Source organism: Bolinopsis microptera, chromosome 1 (assembly GCF_026151205.1).
Source record: "Bolinopsis microptera isolate Bmic1 chromosome 1, MBARI_Bmic_1.0, whole genome shotgun sequence".
Classification (NCBI taxonomy): Eukaryota; Metazoa; Ctenophora; class Tentaculata; order Lobata; family Bolinopsidae; genus Bolinopsis; species Bolinopsis microptera.
The window spans coordinates 25,715,884-25,733,588 of NC_087072.1; the positions used below are offsets into that span (position 1 = coordinate 25,715,884).

General features: G+C 44.0%; 2 protein-coding genes across 2 annotated transcripts; both read left to right on the top strand.

Moving 5' to 3' along the window:
* Window positions 1-1,294: 1,294 nt before the first annotated feature.
* Window positions 1,295-10,703, top strand: LOC134826199 (nascent polypeptide-associated complex subunit alpha, muscle-specific form-like). The gene is made up of 2 exons (XM_063838486.1): window positions 1,295-1,334; window positions 6,574-10,703. The coding sequence occupies exons 1-2, from the start codon at window positions 1,295-1,297 to the stop codon at window positions 10,701-10,703; spliced, it is 4,170 nt and encodes a 1,389-aa protein (XP_063694556.1).
* A 25-nt stretch (window positions 10,704-10,728) lies between these two features.
* Window positions 10,729-14,799, top strand: LOC134826207 (kelch-like protein 12). The gene is made up of 4 exons (XM_063838496.1): window positions 10,729-10,831; window positions 11,450-11,610; window positions 12,374-12,478; window positions 14,659-14,799. The coding sequence occupies exons 1-4, from the start codon at window positions 10,729-10,731 to the stop codon at window positions 14,797-14,799; spliced, it is 510 nt and encodes a 169-aa protein (XP_063694566.1).
* The last annotated feature ends 2,906 nt before the right edge of the window (window positions 14,800-17,705 follow it).

The window sequence follows — 17,705 nt, forward strand, 5'->3', positions numbered from 1 at the left end:
AAACGTACACTTTTATTGCCTTATTCTCATCCCCCACAGTCTTTATGAACCAGGACCAGCTGATTAACCTCTCTGTGCTCATCAGGAAGTCAAGGAGGATTAGAAGTGCCTTAGGAAGGTAAGCTATGATAAAAAAGGCAGTGAGGAGTGCGGTTTTCTTTTTAGCGTCGCTGCTCTTATCCTTCCTTTGAACTCGGGTCACTCGTTTAGCGTGTAGCTTCATAAATACAAAGAAAAGTAAACAGCTTATAACACAAACAAGGAACGGAGTCCACCAGAGCACATCTATCAGTAGGACCATTGCTGGGGCCTTGGTTCCGTCTACTTCATAACTACACTCCCCCAAGTTGGGGGAATACTCGTACCGGGAGACCACCATGTCCAGGTTAAAGAAGGGCAGAGCACAGATAAGAGCCTGGAACAGGGCTAGTAGAGATAAGATGTAGATAAAGGGGTGGTAAGTGACACTTCTCAGTCTGAGAGGGCACACTGTTGCCACACATCTATACACCATTATACACGTAATAGTGAACCACCCATATCTGTCACTGAAGTGGTTTACAAAACCGAATATCTTGCAGAAGATGGTTGGGAAAGACAAGGGTCTTTTAGCTAAAATCAGGATTGCGTTAGGAGAAACTCCCAGTGTACAGAGCAACTGAAATAGAATATTAGTTTTGACATCACTTTTACTTTCGATGATTAATAATAAATACACATTACCAGAATTCGAATACATTATAAACATATTGACGATATACTTAAAGAAGTAGTTAATTTACCAAATCGTTTGCGGCTAAAACCAGCGCACACAGAGTAAAAGGATGAATTTTAACTGTCTTCCTGACAACCCAGAATCTAGCGAGCACAGAACCATTACTGTAGATACCGACTAGAGCGAACACTAGGTAGACAGTTCCAATAACCATGTCCAGTTCTGCAATGGTGTAGTAGATATAGGCAGGAGGCACTGTACTCGTGTAGTAGATATAGGCAGGGGGCACTGTACTCGTAACTTGGTCCGTTCCATTCATGGCGCCCTTCAAACATTCAATGGTTTTAACTAACAACTTAACAAGTTTGAAGCAAAGCAAAAATTGTAGACGATATCATATTGTTAAACTATAAACATATATGTAAATATACATATTATATACATATATACATCTCTCTTTATCATCATGCATTATTTACATGACAAAATATAAAATATTGAAAAATGTTTCCCGACGACACGTGTTTTATCGACCTTGAAGGAATGAATAGCGTTCTACTGTTAAGTCATTAGTCAAGGATGCTCTTGAGGCAACAACAGAGGCATAATCACAACAAAGGTATGTGTAAGGAAGTTCGCCGCAAAACATCGAGCCAGTGGCTTGAAATTGCTAAATACTGCACACCACTAGATATTTCAAAATACTCGACTACGAGTACTATAACACACATAACCCCGGCATGCGCAGGGATTATATTTCAATTTTTCCCGCGACGCGCGGGAAAAATTTATAATAATTTCGAGTGCGAAGCACGAGGGATTATTATGAAAATAACCCCGACGTGCTTTGGCACGAGGGGTTATTTTAATATAATACCTTCCGGGAATTATATCCACTAAAAGTCTCGGACACTGAGAGCTGATAATTTGCCGATATATCCCGCAAGGGAAGCCAAGGTATTATCAGCATAGACCTCAGACTGGCTGGCGGCAAGTTGTAAAACAAATAACACTGGCGTTCTATATATTAGACACTATATTGTATCATGCGCACGTATCGGATTACACCCCTTCCAATTCGGAACCGGAAAATATTATAATACATAATACCTCCGGTTCTTCGGGCCGCAAATTCCCTCCAGCAAGCTGTCGGGAATTATCAAGCGGAGCCCGAAGAGCCGAAGGCATTATTATATTATAACTTAAGCGTGCCGGTGTTATGTGTTATAAACCCCTCCGGGTAAGTGCTAGGACCAACAAATTTGACATTTTACTCTTAATTCTAGCTATATGAGATCATTATGGAAAATATGAAATGGAATTGGGGACTTCCAAATAAATACAACTAAGGTACTATGACTTTTGAAATTGGCGTTATATCTAAACATTATTCCTCAGTCAGAACGTTGAATGAATATGAATATCGATAAGGGGCGTCGAGTTAAGCCTGGCAAGCGATAAAAGCTAATAATGATATCGTGTCATGAAGTTCATCAAAGTAGACGACTATAATACATGGCTTATATCAAACTCGACAAAATTAACCGAACCGGACAAAATCAAATGTAACCGTCGAGACAAGTTTTGGAACTGGTCCAATTAATGTAAGAGTTTAAGTAATGTAGTGTGCTGGAGTTTTGCCAGCGCCTGCAATTAGACCGATACGTAGATCGAGTGTATTTATAGTTCTTACGTTAAGCCATAGGTCACGTGACATTTTTTACCAATGCGCGTCGTAGTAGTTAGTCACGTGATACACGTCATCAAAACACGTGACAGTACGCGGTTGAAATTCTCATGGAATATCAAAACAAAACAAATCTTGTTGAGCCAAATTAGCGGGGCGGGATTATAAAAGCTGTGCCGGGGTTATTTATTCAGCGGGAAAAAACTAACAGCGGGAGCCGGGATTATCAGAATCTATTTAGCGGGAGCCGGGATTATCAGAATCTTATTCTATCCCGGAGGGGTTTATAATCCAATAATACCTTGGCTTTTGAGTGCTACGCGGCACGAAACAGCGCGATAATTCCCGACAGCTTGCTCATGCTGGAGAGAGGGCGCGGCACAAAACAGCCAAGGCCCAAGGTATTATTTGTTATAACTATTAGTATTGACGGTGGCTCGATGAACGCATTTGGTTTCTTTGTGGACACAATCGAATGATTTTGCTGCTGCTGATATAGTAGAAGATATTTAATTTCAATACACTCACTCGACAGAGAGCAAGTAAAAGGGCATGGAAAGTTTTAGCTTCATAAGGTTGCCCCTTGATGTCAGTTATTTCAGTTATGAGCTCCAATAGAACAAATGTGATTCTGTCGAAAGGAACGTTGTTGAATTCACTAGGAATGTTGTCCAAGGGGGCCACTTCATTGTGTTCAACAAAGGATCTAGCAACTGACTAGCGACTGACAAGTTTGGAAATGTTTAAATTTGGGAGCGTGCCAAAGTGTGCAGCATGGTGCGCGAGCCGCTCATCAAGGTAACGGGGAGTCTGTGCTGATAATACCTTCGCTTCCCTTGCAGGAAATATCTGCAAATTATCAGCTCTCAGTGTCGACGAGTACAGTTTTAGTGCATATAATTCCAGGAAATAGTTATACATTACGATAGGGCGGAACCCACCAGCAACAAATTGAAAAACTGTTATGAGGGAAATATGATATTAAGGAAATCTTAGTTGTAATATATATAAACTAGATGCCATTTTTGTGTTGATAGGTCGGTTGAGAATACGATTAGCAGTATCAAGAGAGTTGGTGGAGTACTGTAATAGTTACAAGGTAAACATTCCTAATCAACATAGAAACACCTGCTTTACCACACGTGTATAATAATGCTACACGTGTATAATAATGCTACACGTGTATAATAATGCTACACGTGTATAATAATGATACACGTGTATAATAATGCTACACGTGTATAATGCTACTATGCAGTTCTTAAGTTGAGAACTAGTTGTAATGAGATTACAACTAAGAGTTTGTTCTGATTTCTAACATCTAAATCTAATAACCGAGTTTTTGTTACAAAATTCAATTTTTTCAGAATGTGGAATTAAATTATAAATAAAAGATTATGCAGATTCATTTTTCTTATACATTTCAATTAAGAACTAACTTTCAGCATTAATTGAAGTTCGATATCAAAAGCCAAACATTTAAAATAACACGACTTCACATGATGGTAATATGATATTTGACTGTATAATCAGCAGATCAATACATCCGCTACTACTGTCTACGCTTAGTAATGGTGTCTACATAGTGCTGCAATTTTAATGTTTCTAATTCTATCACTTATAATATCTACTTATATATACTGTGTACACGCCTCTGCGCTCTCAGCTACTAAAAGGGGCCATATACTTAGGACGTCCGCCAAAATCGCAGATTTTCAGACCACCCCTCCCCCTGTCCAGTGTCCGGGTGTGTCCGAATTTTCAATTCGGACAAATAAGCTATTTAAATAAATTCAGCTATTTATTTCCATTAGAATCTGTCTTCACTGAGTCTATTCAGAAACAATCAGAAATTTGAATGAAAGAGTAATTAGTGTCAAAGAGTTGAAATATAACTTTTTCGTTAATTCTGCCAAAATTTCCGGACGTTCGGATTTTCAGAAACCACCCCCCCCCCCTCCCCCTGTCCGGATTTTCCGAAATTCCAAAACCACCCCCCCCCCTCTCCCTATTTGCCGGACGTCCTAAGTAGATGGCCCAAAAGGACGTGGCAGCAAACAAGAGCTCACAAAACGCGATAAAATAAAATCAGATAATATATAATATTATCACTTCGAGATGGCCAGGCCTACTCTCATGCTGTCTATATGTGATGATTAACTCTGAAAAACTAGGGACAACTGGGGAATGATCCCAGAACCTCGAGATTTCGCGTCTCTTGCTCTACCAATTGAGCTACTGACCCTGATTCTCAGAGCGAAATCACCACTCATATACAGCACAATTTCATGCTTGAAGCATGAAATTGTGCTGTATATGAGTGGTGATTTCGCTCTGAGAATCAGGGTCAGTAGCTCAATTGGTAGAGCAAGAGACGCGAAATCTCGAGGTTCTGGGATCATTCCCCAGTTGTCCCTAGTTTTTCAGAGTTAATCATCACATATAGACAGCATGAGAGTAGGCCTGGCCATCTCGAAGTGATAATAATAATTAAATGTTTCGCAGATTGGCAATTGATCGGTGTAGTTGGTGTTGTACACACTGCACTGATAACGATATCACGTTGAACGTGTAATGTAAATATAGTGTGGATACATGCGAATATATATTCTAAATAACTAATATATAATATATATTAATGCTTTTCAAACAAAGTTACAACGAATTCTTCATGTAGTGCATCCTGGGTTTGGACAGGATAATGGATATGCCCGTTTAAAATATTTCCATCGCGTTACATTACATAATTCTGAAACATATATTATATTTACAATAAATTATGCAATATCATTATCACAACATTACAATCAACAAAATAAATTAATCACAGAATCTCAGATACAAATAATAATAAATTAAACACAAAAAAAAACAAATTAAACAAGCAATAATTGAATACACAAATTCGAATATAATATATGTAATAGTAGTACCAATCATTAGTAGTACTAAGCAATCTAATTGTAACTATTGGCCGTGCAAGGAGGAAGTAAAATGGTGACCCCTGTTCGCTATGAAATCGTTATGAAATTAGCGATGACGATATCGAGGAGTTCTCGCTTGCATGGTTCACCCATAAAGTAGGAAGTAAAATGAGGGATATATCACCATTGAGGGATATATCACCATACAATGAGGGATATATCACCATTGAGGGATATATCACCATACAATGAGGGATATATCACCATTGAGGGGTATATCACCATACAATGAGGGATATATCACCATTGAGGGATATATCACCATACAATGAGGGATATATCACCATTGAGGGATATATCACCATACAATGAGGGATATATCACCATTGAGGGATATATCACCATACAATGAGGGATATATCACCATTGAGGGATATATCACCATACAATGAGGGATATATCACCATTGAGGGATATATCACCATACAATGAGGGATATGTCACCATTAAGGGATATATCACCATACATTGAGGGATATATCACCATTGAGGGATATATCACCATACAACGAGGGATATATCACCATTGAGGGATATATCACCATACATTGAGGGATATATCACCATTGAGGGATATATCACCATACAATGAGGGATATATCACCATTGAGGGATATATCACCATACAATGAGGGATATATCACCATACATTGAGGGATATATCACCATACAATGAGGGATATATCACCATACAATGAGGGATATACCTATCACCATACCATGAGGGATATATCACCATACAATGAGGGATATATCACCATACAATGAGAGATATATCACCATACAATGAGGGATATATCACCATACAATGAGGAATATATCACCATACAATGAGGGATATATCACCATACAATGAGGGATATATCACCATTGAGGGATATATCACCATACAATGAGGGATATATCACCATACAATGAGGGATATATCACCATACAATGAGGGATATATCACCATACAATGAGGGATATATCACCATACAATGAGGGATATATCACCATAAAATGAGGGATATATCACCATTGAGGGATATATCACCATACAATGAGGGATATATCACCATTGCTCCACTCCTAATAATTGGTCCACTCCCGATCACGTGATTTTATAGCGAACCGGGGTCACCATTTTACTTCCTCCTTGCACGGCCAATTGAGCGCCGCGATTTTCACATTTTGCTGATCCTGAGATGATACCTCACCCTTCCCTCACCCTTCCCTCACCCTTCCCTCGCCCTTCCCTCGCCTTTCCCTCACCCTTCCCTCACCCTTCCCTCACCCTTCCCTCATCCTTCCCTCGCCCTTCCCTCACTCCTTCCCTCGCCCTTCCCTCACCCTTCCTTTACCCTTCCCTCGCCCTTCCCTCACCCTTCCTTCACCCTTCCCTCACCCTTCCCTAACCCTTCCCTCACCCCTGCCTCGCCCTTCCCTCACCCTTCCCTCGCCCTTCCCTCACCCTTCCCTCACCCTTCCCTCACCCTTCCCTCACCCTTCACTCACCCTTTCCTCGCCCTTCCATCACCCTTCCTTCACCCTTCCCTCATCCTTTCCTCGCCCTTCCTTCGCCCTTCCCTCACCCTTCCCTCATCCTTCCCTCGCCCTTCCCTCACTCTTCCCTCGCCCTTCCCTCATCCTTCCTTCACCCTTCCCTCACCCTTCCTTCACCCTTCCCTCACCCTTCCCTCACCTTTCCCTCACCCTTCCCTCACCCTTCCCTCACCCTTCCTTCATCCTTCCCTCATCTTTCCCTCACCCTTCCCTCACCCTTCCCTCACCCTTCCTTCATCCTTCCCTCATTCTTCCCTCGCCCTTCCCTCGCCCTTCCTTCACCCTTCCCTCGCCCTTCCCTCATCCTTCCCTCACCCTTCCCTCACCCTTCCATCACCCTTCCTTCACCCTTTCCTCATCCTTTCGTCGCCCTTCCTTCACCCTTCCCTCACCCTTCCCTCATCCTTCCCTCGCCCTTCCCTCACCCTTCCTTCACCCTTCCCTCGCCCTTCCCTCACCCTTCCTTCACCCTTCCCTCACCCTTCCTTCACCCTTCCCTCATCCTTTCCTCGCCCTTCCTTCACCCTTCCCTCACCCTTCCCTCATCCTTGCCTCGCCCTTCCCTCACTCTTCCCTCGCCCTTCCCTCATCCTTCCTTCACCCTTCCCTCACCCTTCCCTCACCCTTCCCTCACCCTTCCCTCACCCTTCCCTCACCTTTCCCTCACCCTTCCCTCACCCTTCCCTCACCCTTCCCCCACCCTTCCTTCACCCTTCCCTCACCTTCCCTCACCCTTCCTTCACCCTTCCCTCACCCTTCCCTCACCCTTCCCTCGCCCTTCCATCACCCTTCCCTCATCCTTCCTTCACCCTTCCCTCATCATTCCCTCGCCCTTCCCTCACTCTTCCCTCGCCCTTCCCTTATCCTTTCCTCGCCCTTCGTTGACCCATTCCTCACCCTTCCTTCACCCTTCCCTCACCCTTTCCTCACCTTTCCCTCACCCTTCCTTCACCCTTCCTTCACCCTTCCCTCACCCTTCCCTCACCCTTCCCTCGCCCTTCCTTCATCCTTCCCTCATTCTTCCCTCATCCTTCCCTCACCATTCCCTCACCCTTCCCTCACCCTTCCTTCATCCTTCCCTCATTCTTCCCTAATCCTTCCCTCGCCCTTCCTCACTCTTCCCTCGCCCTTCCCTCATCCTTCCTTCGCCCTTCCTTCACCCTTCCCTCAACCTTCCCTCATCCTTCCCTCACCATTCCCTCACCCTTCCCTCACCCTTCCTTCATCCTTCCCTCATTCTTCACTCGCCCTTCCCTCGCCCTTCCTTCACCCTTCCCTCGCCCTTCCTTCACCATTCCCTCACCCTTCCCTCGCCCTTCCTTCACCCTTCCCTCATCCTTTCCTCGCCCTTCCTTCACCCTTCCCTCACCCTTCCCTCATCCTTCCCTCGCCCTTCCCTCACTCTTCCCTCGGCCCTTCCCTCATCCTTCCTTCACCCTTCCCTCACCCTTCCCTCACCCTTCCCTCACCCTTCCCTCACCCTTCCCTCACCTTTCCCTCACCCTTCCCTCACCCTTCCCTCACCCTTCCCTCACCTTCCTTCACCTTCCCTCACCCTTCCTCGCCTTCCTTCACCCTTCCTTCACCTTCCCTCACCCTTCCCTCGCCCTTCACTCACCCTTTCTCGCCCTTCCATCACCCTTCCTCATCCTTCCTTCACCCTTCCCTCACCCTTCCTCACTCTTCCCTCGCCCTTCCCTCATCCTTTCCTCGCCCTTCGTTGACCCTTCCCTCACCCTTCCTTCACCCTTCCTTCACCCTTCCCTCACCCTTTCTTCACCTTTCCCTCACCCTTCCTTCACCCTTCCTTACCCTTCCCTCACCCTTCCCTCACCCTTCCCCTCACCTTCCTTCATCCTTCCCTCATTCTTCCCTCATCCTTCCCTCACCATTCCCTCACCCTTCCCTCACCCTTCCTTCATCCTTCCCTCATTCTTCCCTAATCCTCCCTCGCCCTTCCCTCACTCTTTCCCCTCCGCCCTTCCCTCATCCTTCCTTCGCCCCTTCCTTCACCCCTTCCCTCAACCTTCCCTCATCCTTCCTCACCATTCCGTCACCTTCCCTCACCCTTCCTTCATCCTTCCCTCATTCTTCACTCGCCCTTCCTCGCCCTTCCTTCACCCTTCCCCTCGCCCTTCCTTCACCATTCCCTCACCCTTCCCTCACCCTTCCTTCACCCTTCCTTCATCCTTTCCTCGCCCTTCCTTCCACCCTTCCTCACCTTTCCCTCATCCTTCCCTCGCCTACCTCACTCCTTCCTTCACCCTTCCCTCACCCTTCCCTCGCCCTTCACTCACCCTTTCCTCGCCCTTCCATCACCCTTCCCTCATCCTTCCTTCACCCTTCCCTCACCCTTCCCTCACTCTTCCCTCGCCCTTCCCTCATCCTTTCCTCGCCCTTCGTTGACCCTTCCCTCACCCTTCCTTCACCCTTCCCTCACCCTTTCTTCACCTTTCCCTCACCCTTCCTTCACCCTTCCTTCACCCTTCCCTCACCCTTCCCTCACCCTTCCCTCACCCTTCCTTCATCCTTCCCTCATTCTTCCCTCATCCTTCCCTCACCATTCCCTCACCCTTCCCTCACCCTTCCTTCATCCTTCCCTCATTCTTCCCTAATCCTTCCCTCGCCCTTCCCTCACTCTTCCCTCGCCCTTCCCTCATCCTTCCTTCGCCCTTCCTTCACCCTTCCCTCAACCTTCCCTCATCCTTCCCTCACCATTCCGTCACCCTTCCCTCACCCTTCCTTCATCCTTCCCTCATTCTTCACTCGCCCTTCCCTCGCCCTTCCTTCACCCTTCCCTCGCCCTTCCTTCACCATTCCCTCACCCTTCACTCACCCTTCCTTCACCCTTCCTTCATCCTTTCCTCGCCCTTCCTTCACCCTTCCCTCACCTTTCCCTCATCCTTCCCTCGCCCTTCCCTCACTCTTCCCTCGCCCTTCCCTCACCCTTCCTTCACCCTTCCCTCACCCTTCCCTCACCCTTCCCTCACCCTTCCCTCACTCTTCCCTCACCTTCCCTCACCTTTCCCTCACCCTTCCCTCACCCTTCCCTCACCCTTCCCTCACCCTTCCTTCACCCTTCCCTCACCCTTCCCTCGCCCTTCCTTCACCCTTCCTTCACCCTTCCCTCACCCTTCCCTCGCCCTTCACTCACCCTTTCCTCGCCCTTCCATCACCCTTCCCTCATCCTTCCTTCACCCTTCCCTCATCCTTCCCTCCCCTTCCCTCACTCTTCCCTCGCCCTTCCCTCATCCTTTCCTCGCCCTTCGTTGACCCTTCCCTCACCCTTCCTTCACCTTCCCTCACCCGTTCCTCACCTTTCCCTCACCCTTCCTTCACCCTTCCTTCATCCTTCCCTCACCCTTCCCTCACCCTTCCTTCATCCTTCCCTCATCCTTTCCTCGCCCTTCCCTCACCCTTCCCTCACCCTTCCCTCACCCTTCCCTCGCCCTTCCCTCGCCTTTCCCTCACCCTTCCCTCACCCTTCCCTCACCCTTCCCTCATCCTTCCCTCGCCCTTCCCTCACTCTTCCCTCGCCCTTCCTCACCCTTCCTTCACCTTTCCCTCACCCTTCCCTCACCCTTCCTTCACCCTTCCCTCACCCTTCTTTAACCCTTCCCTCACCCCTGCCTCGCCCTTCCCTCACCCTTCTCTCGCCCTTCCCTCACCTTTCCCTCACCCTTCTTTCATCCTTCCCTCACCCTTCCCTCATCCTTCCGTCACCCTTCCCTCGCCTTTACTGCTAACTTGGAATGTGTTCAGGAGGGTATAAAGACGAAGCCTTGTCCTCGTGTGAAATGTATGACCTACACTCTGACCGATGGTCTAACATCTCACCCCTCAACTTTGCTAGAGATGGTCCTGGGGTGGTATCCCTTAATAACTCCATATACGCAGCAGGTAAGTGGTGGGAGGGTTGTAATGTTATTTACATTGATATCCTTTACCTGTTACCTAGGTAACCTTACCTGTTACCTAGGTAATCTTACCTGTTACCTAGGTAATCTTACCTGTTACCTAGGTAACCTTACCTGGTACCTAGGTAACACTAACCTTACCTGGTACCTAGGAATACTTACCTGGTACCTAGGTAACCTTACCTGGTACCTAGGTAACCTTACCTGGTAAATACTACTACTTATAATACTTAGTGCTCAATAATGGCTGGCCATTTAAAAAAATTAGCTCATGAGATGATGTTTTGAAGTAAAAATCGCGTTTTTAAGGTTCAAGTGAAAAAATTACTAAATAAAAAAACATTTTTTCTCAAGGTAAAATTTTTAGTTTTTCAGTGATTTCACGACACGTACTTTGTACTTTTTAAAAGAGTAAAGTTAAACATACAATGCGAGCAGCACTACAGCAGTATTAACCCACGTGTCAATCCTTCCCAAGTTTGAACTCGTGGGACGTAGCGGCCTATTATAATGCTACGATATCATGTGAAGCAGTATTTGAAGCAGTATTTGATGCATCCGGCCAGTTGTGTATCGCACTGCATCCCACGTACACTTTCAGGAGGATATAACGGTAAGGATTACAAAGTGGTTGAAAGGTTTGACCCCCGGGTGGGGATCTGGGAACGAGTCCCAAACATGGAACAGTCTCGATCTTACGGAGCTACAGCAGTTGCTGACGGCAAAATATTTTGCTTTGGGGGCCGCCAAAAAGATAAAAAGGTTCGATTACTAGTTCTTTACAAATTATTCTAACCACTACTTTGCTCGTCAGGAAAACACAAACGTGAAACGATTATTTTTGGACACAACCCAGCAAACCTTACTGACTGGGCGTGTTATTAAAGATTATTGCGTCTTCACAGCGAGTCCATGCTCGCGCGTGCTTAAGTTTATTGCATGCGTGACGTTTACTTATTCTTAACCATGTGCTTTCGGGCTCTGCTTAAAGCAACGTGTGATGTAATAGCCTACATATAGGCTATTTCATGTATAACCTATATATAATATTAATAGTGGCTTAATTTGCTACGATACCGCCGCGCACTTATAAGGAAGTTTGTCTAATTTCTCGTTAGAGTTAGGATTTTCAGATCACCGCCCCCTGTCCGGGTGTGTCCGAATTTTCAAAACTACCCCCCCCCCCCCCCCCCCCCCCCCCCCTCCCCGGACGTCCGGATTTCCAGCTACTTTTAAGAGTACAAATAAAACCAACTCAAAGTCAAATTCATTGTAAATAAAATGTGTAGTTACTTAAAATAGACAATAATACATTTACTTTTAGTGTCGAACAAATTTAGCACAGTTACATTTAAGTTTTTCAGAAACCACCCCCGTCCCCTGTCCGGATTTGTCCGAAATTCCAAAACTACCCCTTCCCAGCTCCCTATTATAAATGGACCTTAAAAGACATATATGCAACGTGCAGCAATTATTTTTTCAAAACTATCCTTCACCAAGAACATTAATCTACCAACATTGGCAGGTTGTGTTTGTTGAGTTCTACGACCCTCGAGCCAGCAAATGGGACAGTTTGGATGATCTAGACACAGAGAAAAGTGATGCGAGGGCTGTATCCATCGACAACACGGTATAAATGTTTTAATTAACAATTAAGATCTGAATGGTTAAAATCAGTGAAAAAAGTATGTGTAAATTTATCGAATAATCTGGTTGATCCAAGTTATCCGGTTACCAATTGTTGGCCAATATGGCCACGCACTTGTGCACATGCAGGGCCCACAGCGTGCAAGGATACAAGGATACAAGGATACAAGGATACAAGGATACAAGGATACAAGGATACAAGGATACAAGGATACAAGGATACAATGATACAAGGATACAAGGATACAAGGATACAAGGATACAAGGATACAAGGATACAAGGATACAAGGATACAAGGATACAAGGATACAAGGATACAAGGATACAAGGATACAAGGATACAAGGATACAAGGATACAAGGATACAAGGATACAAGGATACAAGGATACAAGGATACAAGGAATAGAATACAATGATACAAGGATACAAGGATACAAAAGTGATAATTATATTTATTGAGTTCACAATAGTGGTAATCCTGAAATACACATCGACATCATCGGCTTAACGGGTGATACTCATAAAATATTTGTTCCGTCGACGAGTCCAACTCGGCGCGCGTCCTGGTAGTGGTAGGTTATAAACCTACAATCATCGGCAAGTATTCATATTGGCCTTGATTCACGATGTCAATCCTTCGCATCTTGCATCTCGCCGCTCTGCATACGGTTGCATGTAGTCGCGAGAAGCATTATTGAATGCGCGCGCGGCCCAGTGGTGCACATCGCGCTACAAAGATTTTTGCAACTTAGCTCTTTTCCCACAGCTCAATACTATAATTAAACTCGACCCAATTCCAATTCAATCCTTTACTGTCATGTCATGAAGATTTAACTAGTATTAGCAATTAGTAAAGCCATAGGGCGAGCGACATAATACGAGCTGTTTTCACCTGCCACATAGCTTTCTTGATCGGCTCGACCAAAACCTGACTATCGCCATAATTTTCATCGTGGCTACCAGTACCTCCGACTATAGTTTCTTCCTTTTCAACTGCAACAATTTGCTCCTTTAAATTTTCAATCTCCTTCTTTAGCTCATTTTGAGTATTACTGAAATGATTCTTTGTCCATAGCTTCAGTGGACAAATCTACCACTTAGTACCACAAAGGATAAAGTTGTGTTTGTTTAGTTTCTAGCTGTATCGTGACCCCCATTGTCGTTTCACTAAGTAAGTATCGTGGCGGAAGCCACGATAAAACCGCGCACTCGTGCGCGGTAAGTCTACAACGTATGACAAGTTTCTAAAGGGTTTTCATCAAGCCCAAGCAAGCAATCGTCAGTCCTGCCATTTCTGATTTAGTACCGAGTTTATACTCAATATGTTCAATAACATTTGGTTGGGGTTGTAGGTTTACAACCTACCAGGACGCGCGCCGAGTTGGACTCGTCGACGGTCCAATTGTGGAAATATATGGAACAGATATTTTACGAGTATCACCCGTTAAGGTTGGGGGCCATCTACTTAGGACGTCCGCCAAAATCGCATATTTTAAAACCTCCCCCTGTCCGGGTGTGTCCGAATTTTCAAAACACACCTCCCCCGGACGTTTGGATTTCCAGCAACTTTGAAGATTACGAATAACTTGGTTCTTGTGAGCTGCTCTTGGAATCTACTTCTAGTTCTCGTTCAAAATACAGGGATCTAAACTTACAAAGTAATGAGTGTCAAAGAGTTGAAATAAATGAAACTTTTTCGTTAATTCTGCCAAAATTTCCGGACGTCCGGATTTTCAGAAACCACCGCCCCCCCCCCCCTCCTCCTCCTCCCTATTTGCCGGACGTCCTAAGTAGATTAAGATGGCACCTTACCAATGCTCTCAGAAATCAGGGTACCATGTTATCAAGTTACCAAGTTATCTGTTGCCAAGGTATCTGTTACCAAGGCATATGTTATACCAATGTGTCTGGTTACCAAGGTATCTGTTACCAAGGCATATGTTATACAATGTGTCTGGTTACCAAGTTATCTGTTGCCAAGGTATCTGTTGCCAAGGTTTATGTTATACCAATGTGTCTGGTTACCAAGGTATCTGTTACCAAGGCATATGTTATACAATGTGTCTGGTTACCAAGTTATCTGTTGCCAAGGTATCTGTTGCCAAGGTTTATGTTATACCAATGTGTCTGGTTACCGAGTTATTTGAGTTGCATATCCCAGATATACTTGCTTGGTGGGCTGGATAAAGATGACAGGCCGCTGGATGACGTACAATCTTACGACCCTCTTACCAGAGAGTGGATGCAGCTTCCAAATCTCACAACTAAACGGCGTCTCATGGCAGTAGCCAGTGTAGGATAGCGGATAGTGTATCCTACAGTGTAGGATAGTGTGTACTGTGTACAGTGTTGTAGGTTTATAACCTACCAGGACGCGCGCCGAGTTGGACTCGTCGACGGTCCAATATATGGAACAGATATTTTACGAGTATCACCCGTTAACTACAGTGTAGGATAGAGTGTATCCTACAGTGTATGATAGTGTGTATCCTACAGTGTAGGATAGTGGGTATCCTACAGTGTAGGATAGTGTGTATCCTACAGTGTAGGATAGTGGATAGTGTGTATCCTACATGCAGTGTAGGATAGTGGATATCCTACAGTGTTGGATAGTGCGTATCCTACATGCAGTGTAGGATGGTGGATAGTGATTGAACCAAACAAACATCCGATTATGGACTATTCGTGAATTGTTACGACATATTTAATGAATTTGCACTACAAGGATTAATTTCTCTTCAGAATTCAGATAATGATTTTATGTCGCAAAAAACTTGTCATTTGTTATTTTTGTGCTTCAAAACGAAAGTGAAGCACAAACTTTGAAGTATTTGGACTATTTTGAGTTACTGTTTCGATCAATATTATTTGATTTCAAGGACTATCACGGAAATGTTTACTTTGTCACACTATAATTATAGTATAAAAGTATAAGTATAAACATGTGACGGAGTAAATATGGACCCCTTGCTGCTGCGTTTGACCAAATTTTCGAGTGTCCAGTTGATAGGATGGGTACACATGACTATTAACTACATATTTGACGACTTTTTTCGTTAAATGGTGCGCCCAGGTTTACTCCGTCACACATTCAAGAAAATATATGAGGAATGTTTAGGGCACCCTGAAAAGGAATGCTGAGTAGTGTAGGATTACTTTGTGACCTGGAAGTGCTGGAAATTGTTATCTTAAACAATTATCTCCGAATGTGTGTGTGTCTGTCTGTCTGCGTGTAATTTCCGAGCGGGTTAATCAAGAAAACGGTAAGAGTTACGGGGCTGGTTTTTTGGTATAGTGCCGACAAAACTATGATCGGATTGAGGAAGCCATATGATTAAGCTAAGGTTTTTTAATCGGCCGGTGGTAAGTGGTTTAATTCATAATTGATGGTTTTGTACCACAAATGTGACATAAAATGGCTCACATTTTCTCTCTCCTCGCTCTCTCTCCCATTACTGCATATTATGTAGCGTTGGTACATATATCATAATTAGGTTAGCCTCGATATAGTTATACTGTCATTTAATACTATAAGATTAAGATTATTAGGGGAGGGAGCACTCATTGCGGTCTGTTTGTTTACTTCCATACGACTATGTAATGCATGTTTTCAAATATAATAGGCGGGTGTGGTGCGGAGTTAATTTCTAAAATGATTTAAATAAAAATGGAAAGCGGTTCAACTTCAAGACGGGAGTGATGAGGTATAATAGTCGTGGTACAGGGTGTACGGACCTTATGTTCATGGAATGTGGTGCGTAATAATGACTTAATTATCCACGAGAAAGAACTGACTATGCGATTATGAGTGGATAATTAAGTCATTATTAGGCACCACATTCCATGATCATAAGGTCCGTACACTCTGTACCACAACTATTACAGTTACACCTCATCACTCCCGTCTTGAACCGCTTTAAATCGTTTTAGAAGTTAACCCTTATTAACTCCGCACCACACCCGCCTATTATATTTGAAAACATGCATTACATTGTCGTATGAAACTGAAAGTGTGAACTCTGTCTACAGTCCAAACAGACCGCAATGAGTGCTCCCTCCCTAATAAGCTTATAGTATTAAATGATAGTGTAATTATGATTCATGTACCAACGCTACACCCAGGAAACCTTACTATATACTGGCTGGGGCCTAACTTCGAAAGTAAAAGAGTTCAAGTAAAAAGAATTCAATATTCTTTCAGAACCAATTGGTAGATTATATTTATTGTCCACCACATCTGCAGATGTGACCAACGAAGAAGTTCTTAGGAGGGCTGGCATCAAGTCAGTCGAGACTTTCATCAGTGCTGCCAGGCTACGTTGGTATGGACATGTAGTTAGAATGCCAGACTCTAGACTACCGAGGTTTCTGTTGAACTGGAAGCCAAATTATGGAAAGAGGTCAAGGGGCAGACCCCGTAAGAACTGGAAGTCCTGCGTACTCGAAGATGCTGCTAAGTTTACAGGTGTTGAAAACATCGACAACAACACGACAGAAGCTTTGGCTACCAACCGAGTACAGTGGAGACATATGTTACGCCGCCAACGCGATGTGTGTGATGCAGGCCACTCCAACGACTAGGAGGAGACCTTACCATGTATGTATGTATGTGTATGTAACATCTGCAGAGCTCAAGTTTAACAATGTTAAGTTAAATTTTGCTAAGTCACTAAAAATGTGACAGAATTAACATTTTTTACCCCAACAATATAAATTTAATACGGAAAACTGGTATGGACTGCTATATTTCTTGTTTTTGTCTGCCCTATTTTTGTCCGTCTTGAAAATATAAGGTACCGCACGGACAAAAAAAACATGAGCTGGGGCTTCCACCGTTCAATTAATGTCCGTTCAAATAAAGTACGACAAGGTACGTTTAAAAGTAAATGTGCTTTTTGCGGAAATATAGTGCGCGCTGTAAATGTGATACGCCCACTATATTTACGTAACTTATCACATTTATATTTCCGCAAAAAGTACCATACGTTTTTAGTGTTGTAATTAATTTATGAACCATATTAAAATAAACACTTATTTATTATTTGTATGACGAAAATATTACTTTTAAGTATAACAATCACATGAGAATTATTTACATGAATATGATACAGTCTGTACAAAATAACATCTTTTAAATGTGTCTAGTAACCCTGCTACTAGATAATATTTGTTTCTTAATACACAGGAGTAAAATAAACGATTATAAAA

Bases quoted from the DNA above. Each gene is read 5' to 3' on its own strand.
- LOC134826199 (XM_063838486.1), top strand. From the start codon at position 1,295: ATGCTCTTGAGGCAACAACAGAGGCATAATCACAACAAAG. The intron at 1,335-6,573 runs GTATGTGTAAGG...GCTGATCCTGAG, and splicing joins GAGGCATAATCACAACAAAG to ATGATACCTCACCCTTCCCT.
- LOC134826207 (XM_063838496.1), top strand. From the start codon at position 10,729: ATGTATGACCTACACTCTGACCGATGGTCTAACATCTCACCCCTCAAC. The intron at 11,611-12,373 runs GTTCGATTACTA...CAACATTGGCAG, and splicing joins GCCGCCAAAAAGATAAAAAG to GTTGTGTTTGTTGAGTTCTA. The intron at 12,479-14,658 runs GTATAAATGTTT...TGCATATCCCAG, and splicing joins CTGTATCCATCGACAACACG to ATATACTTGCTTGGTGGGCT.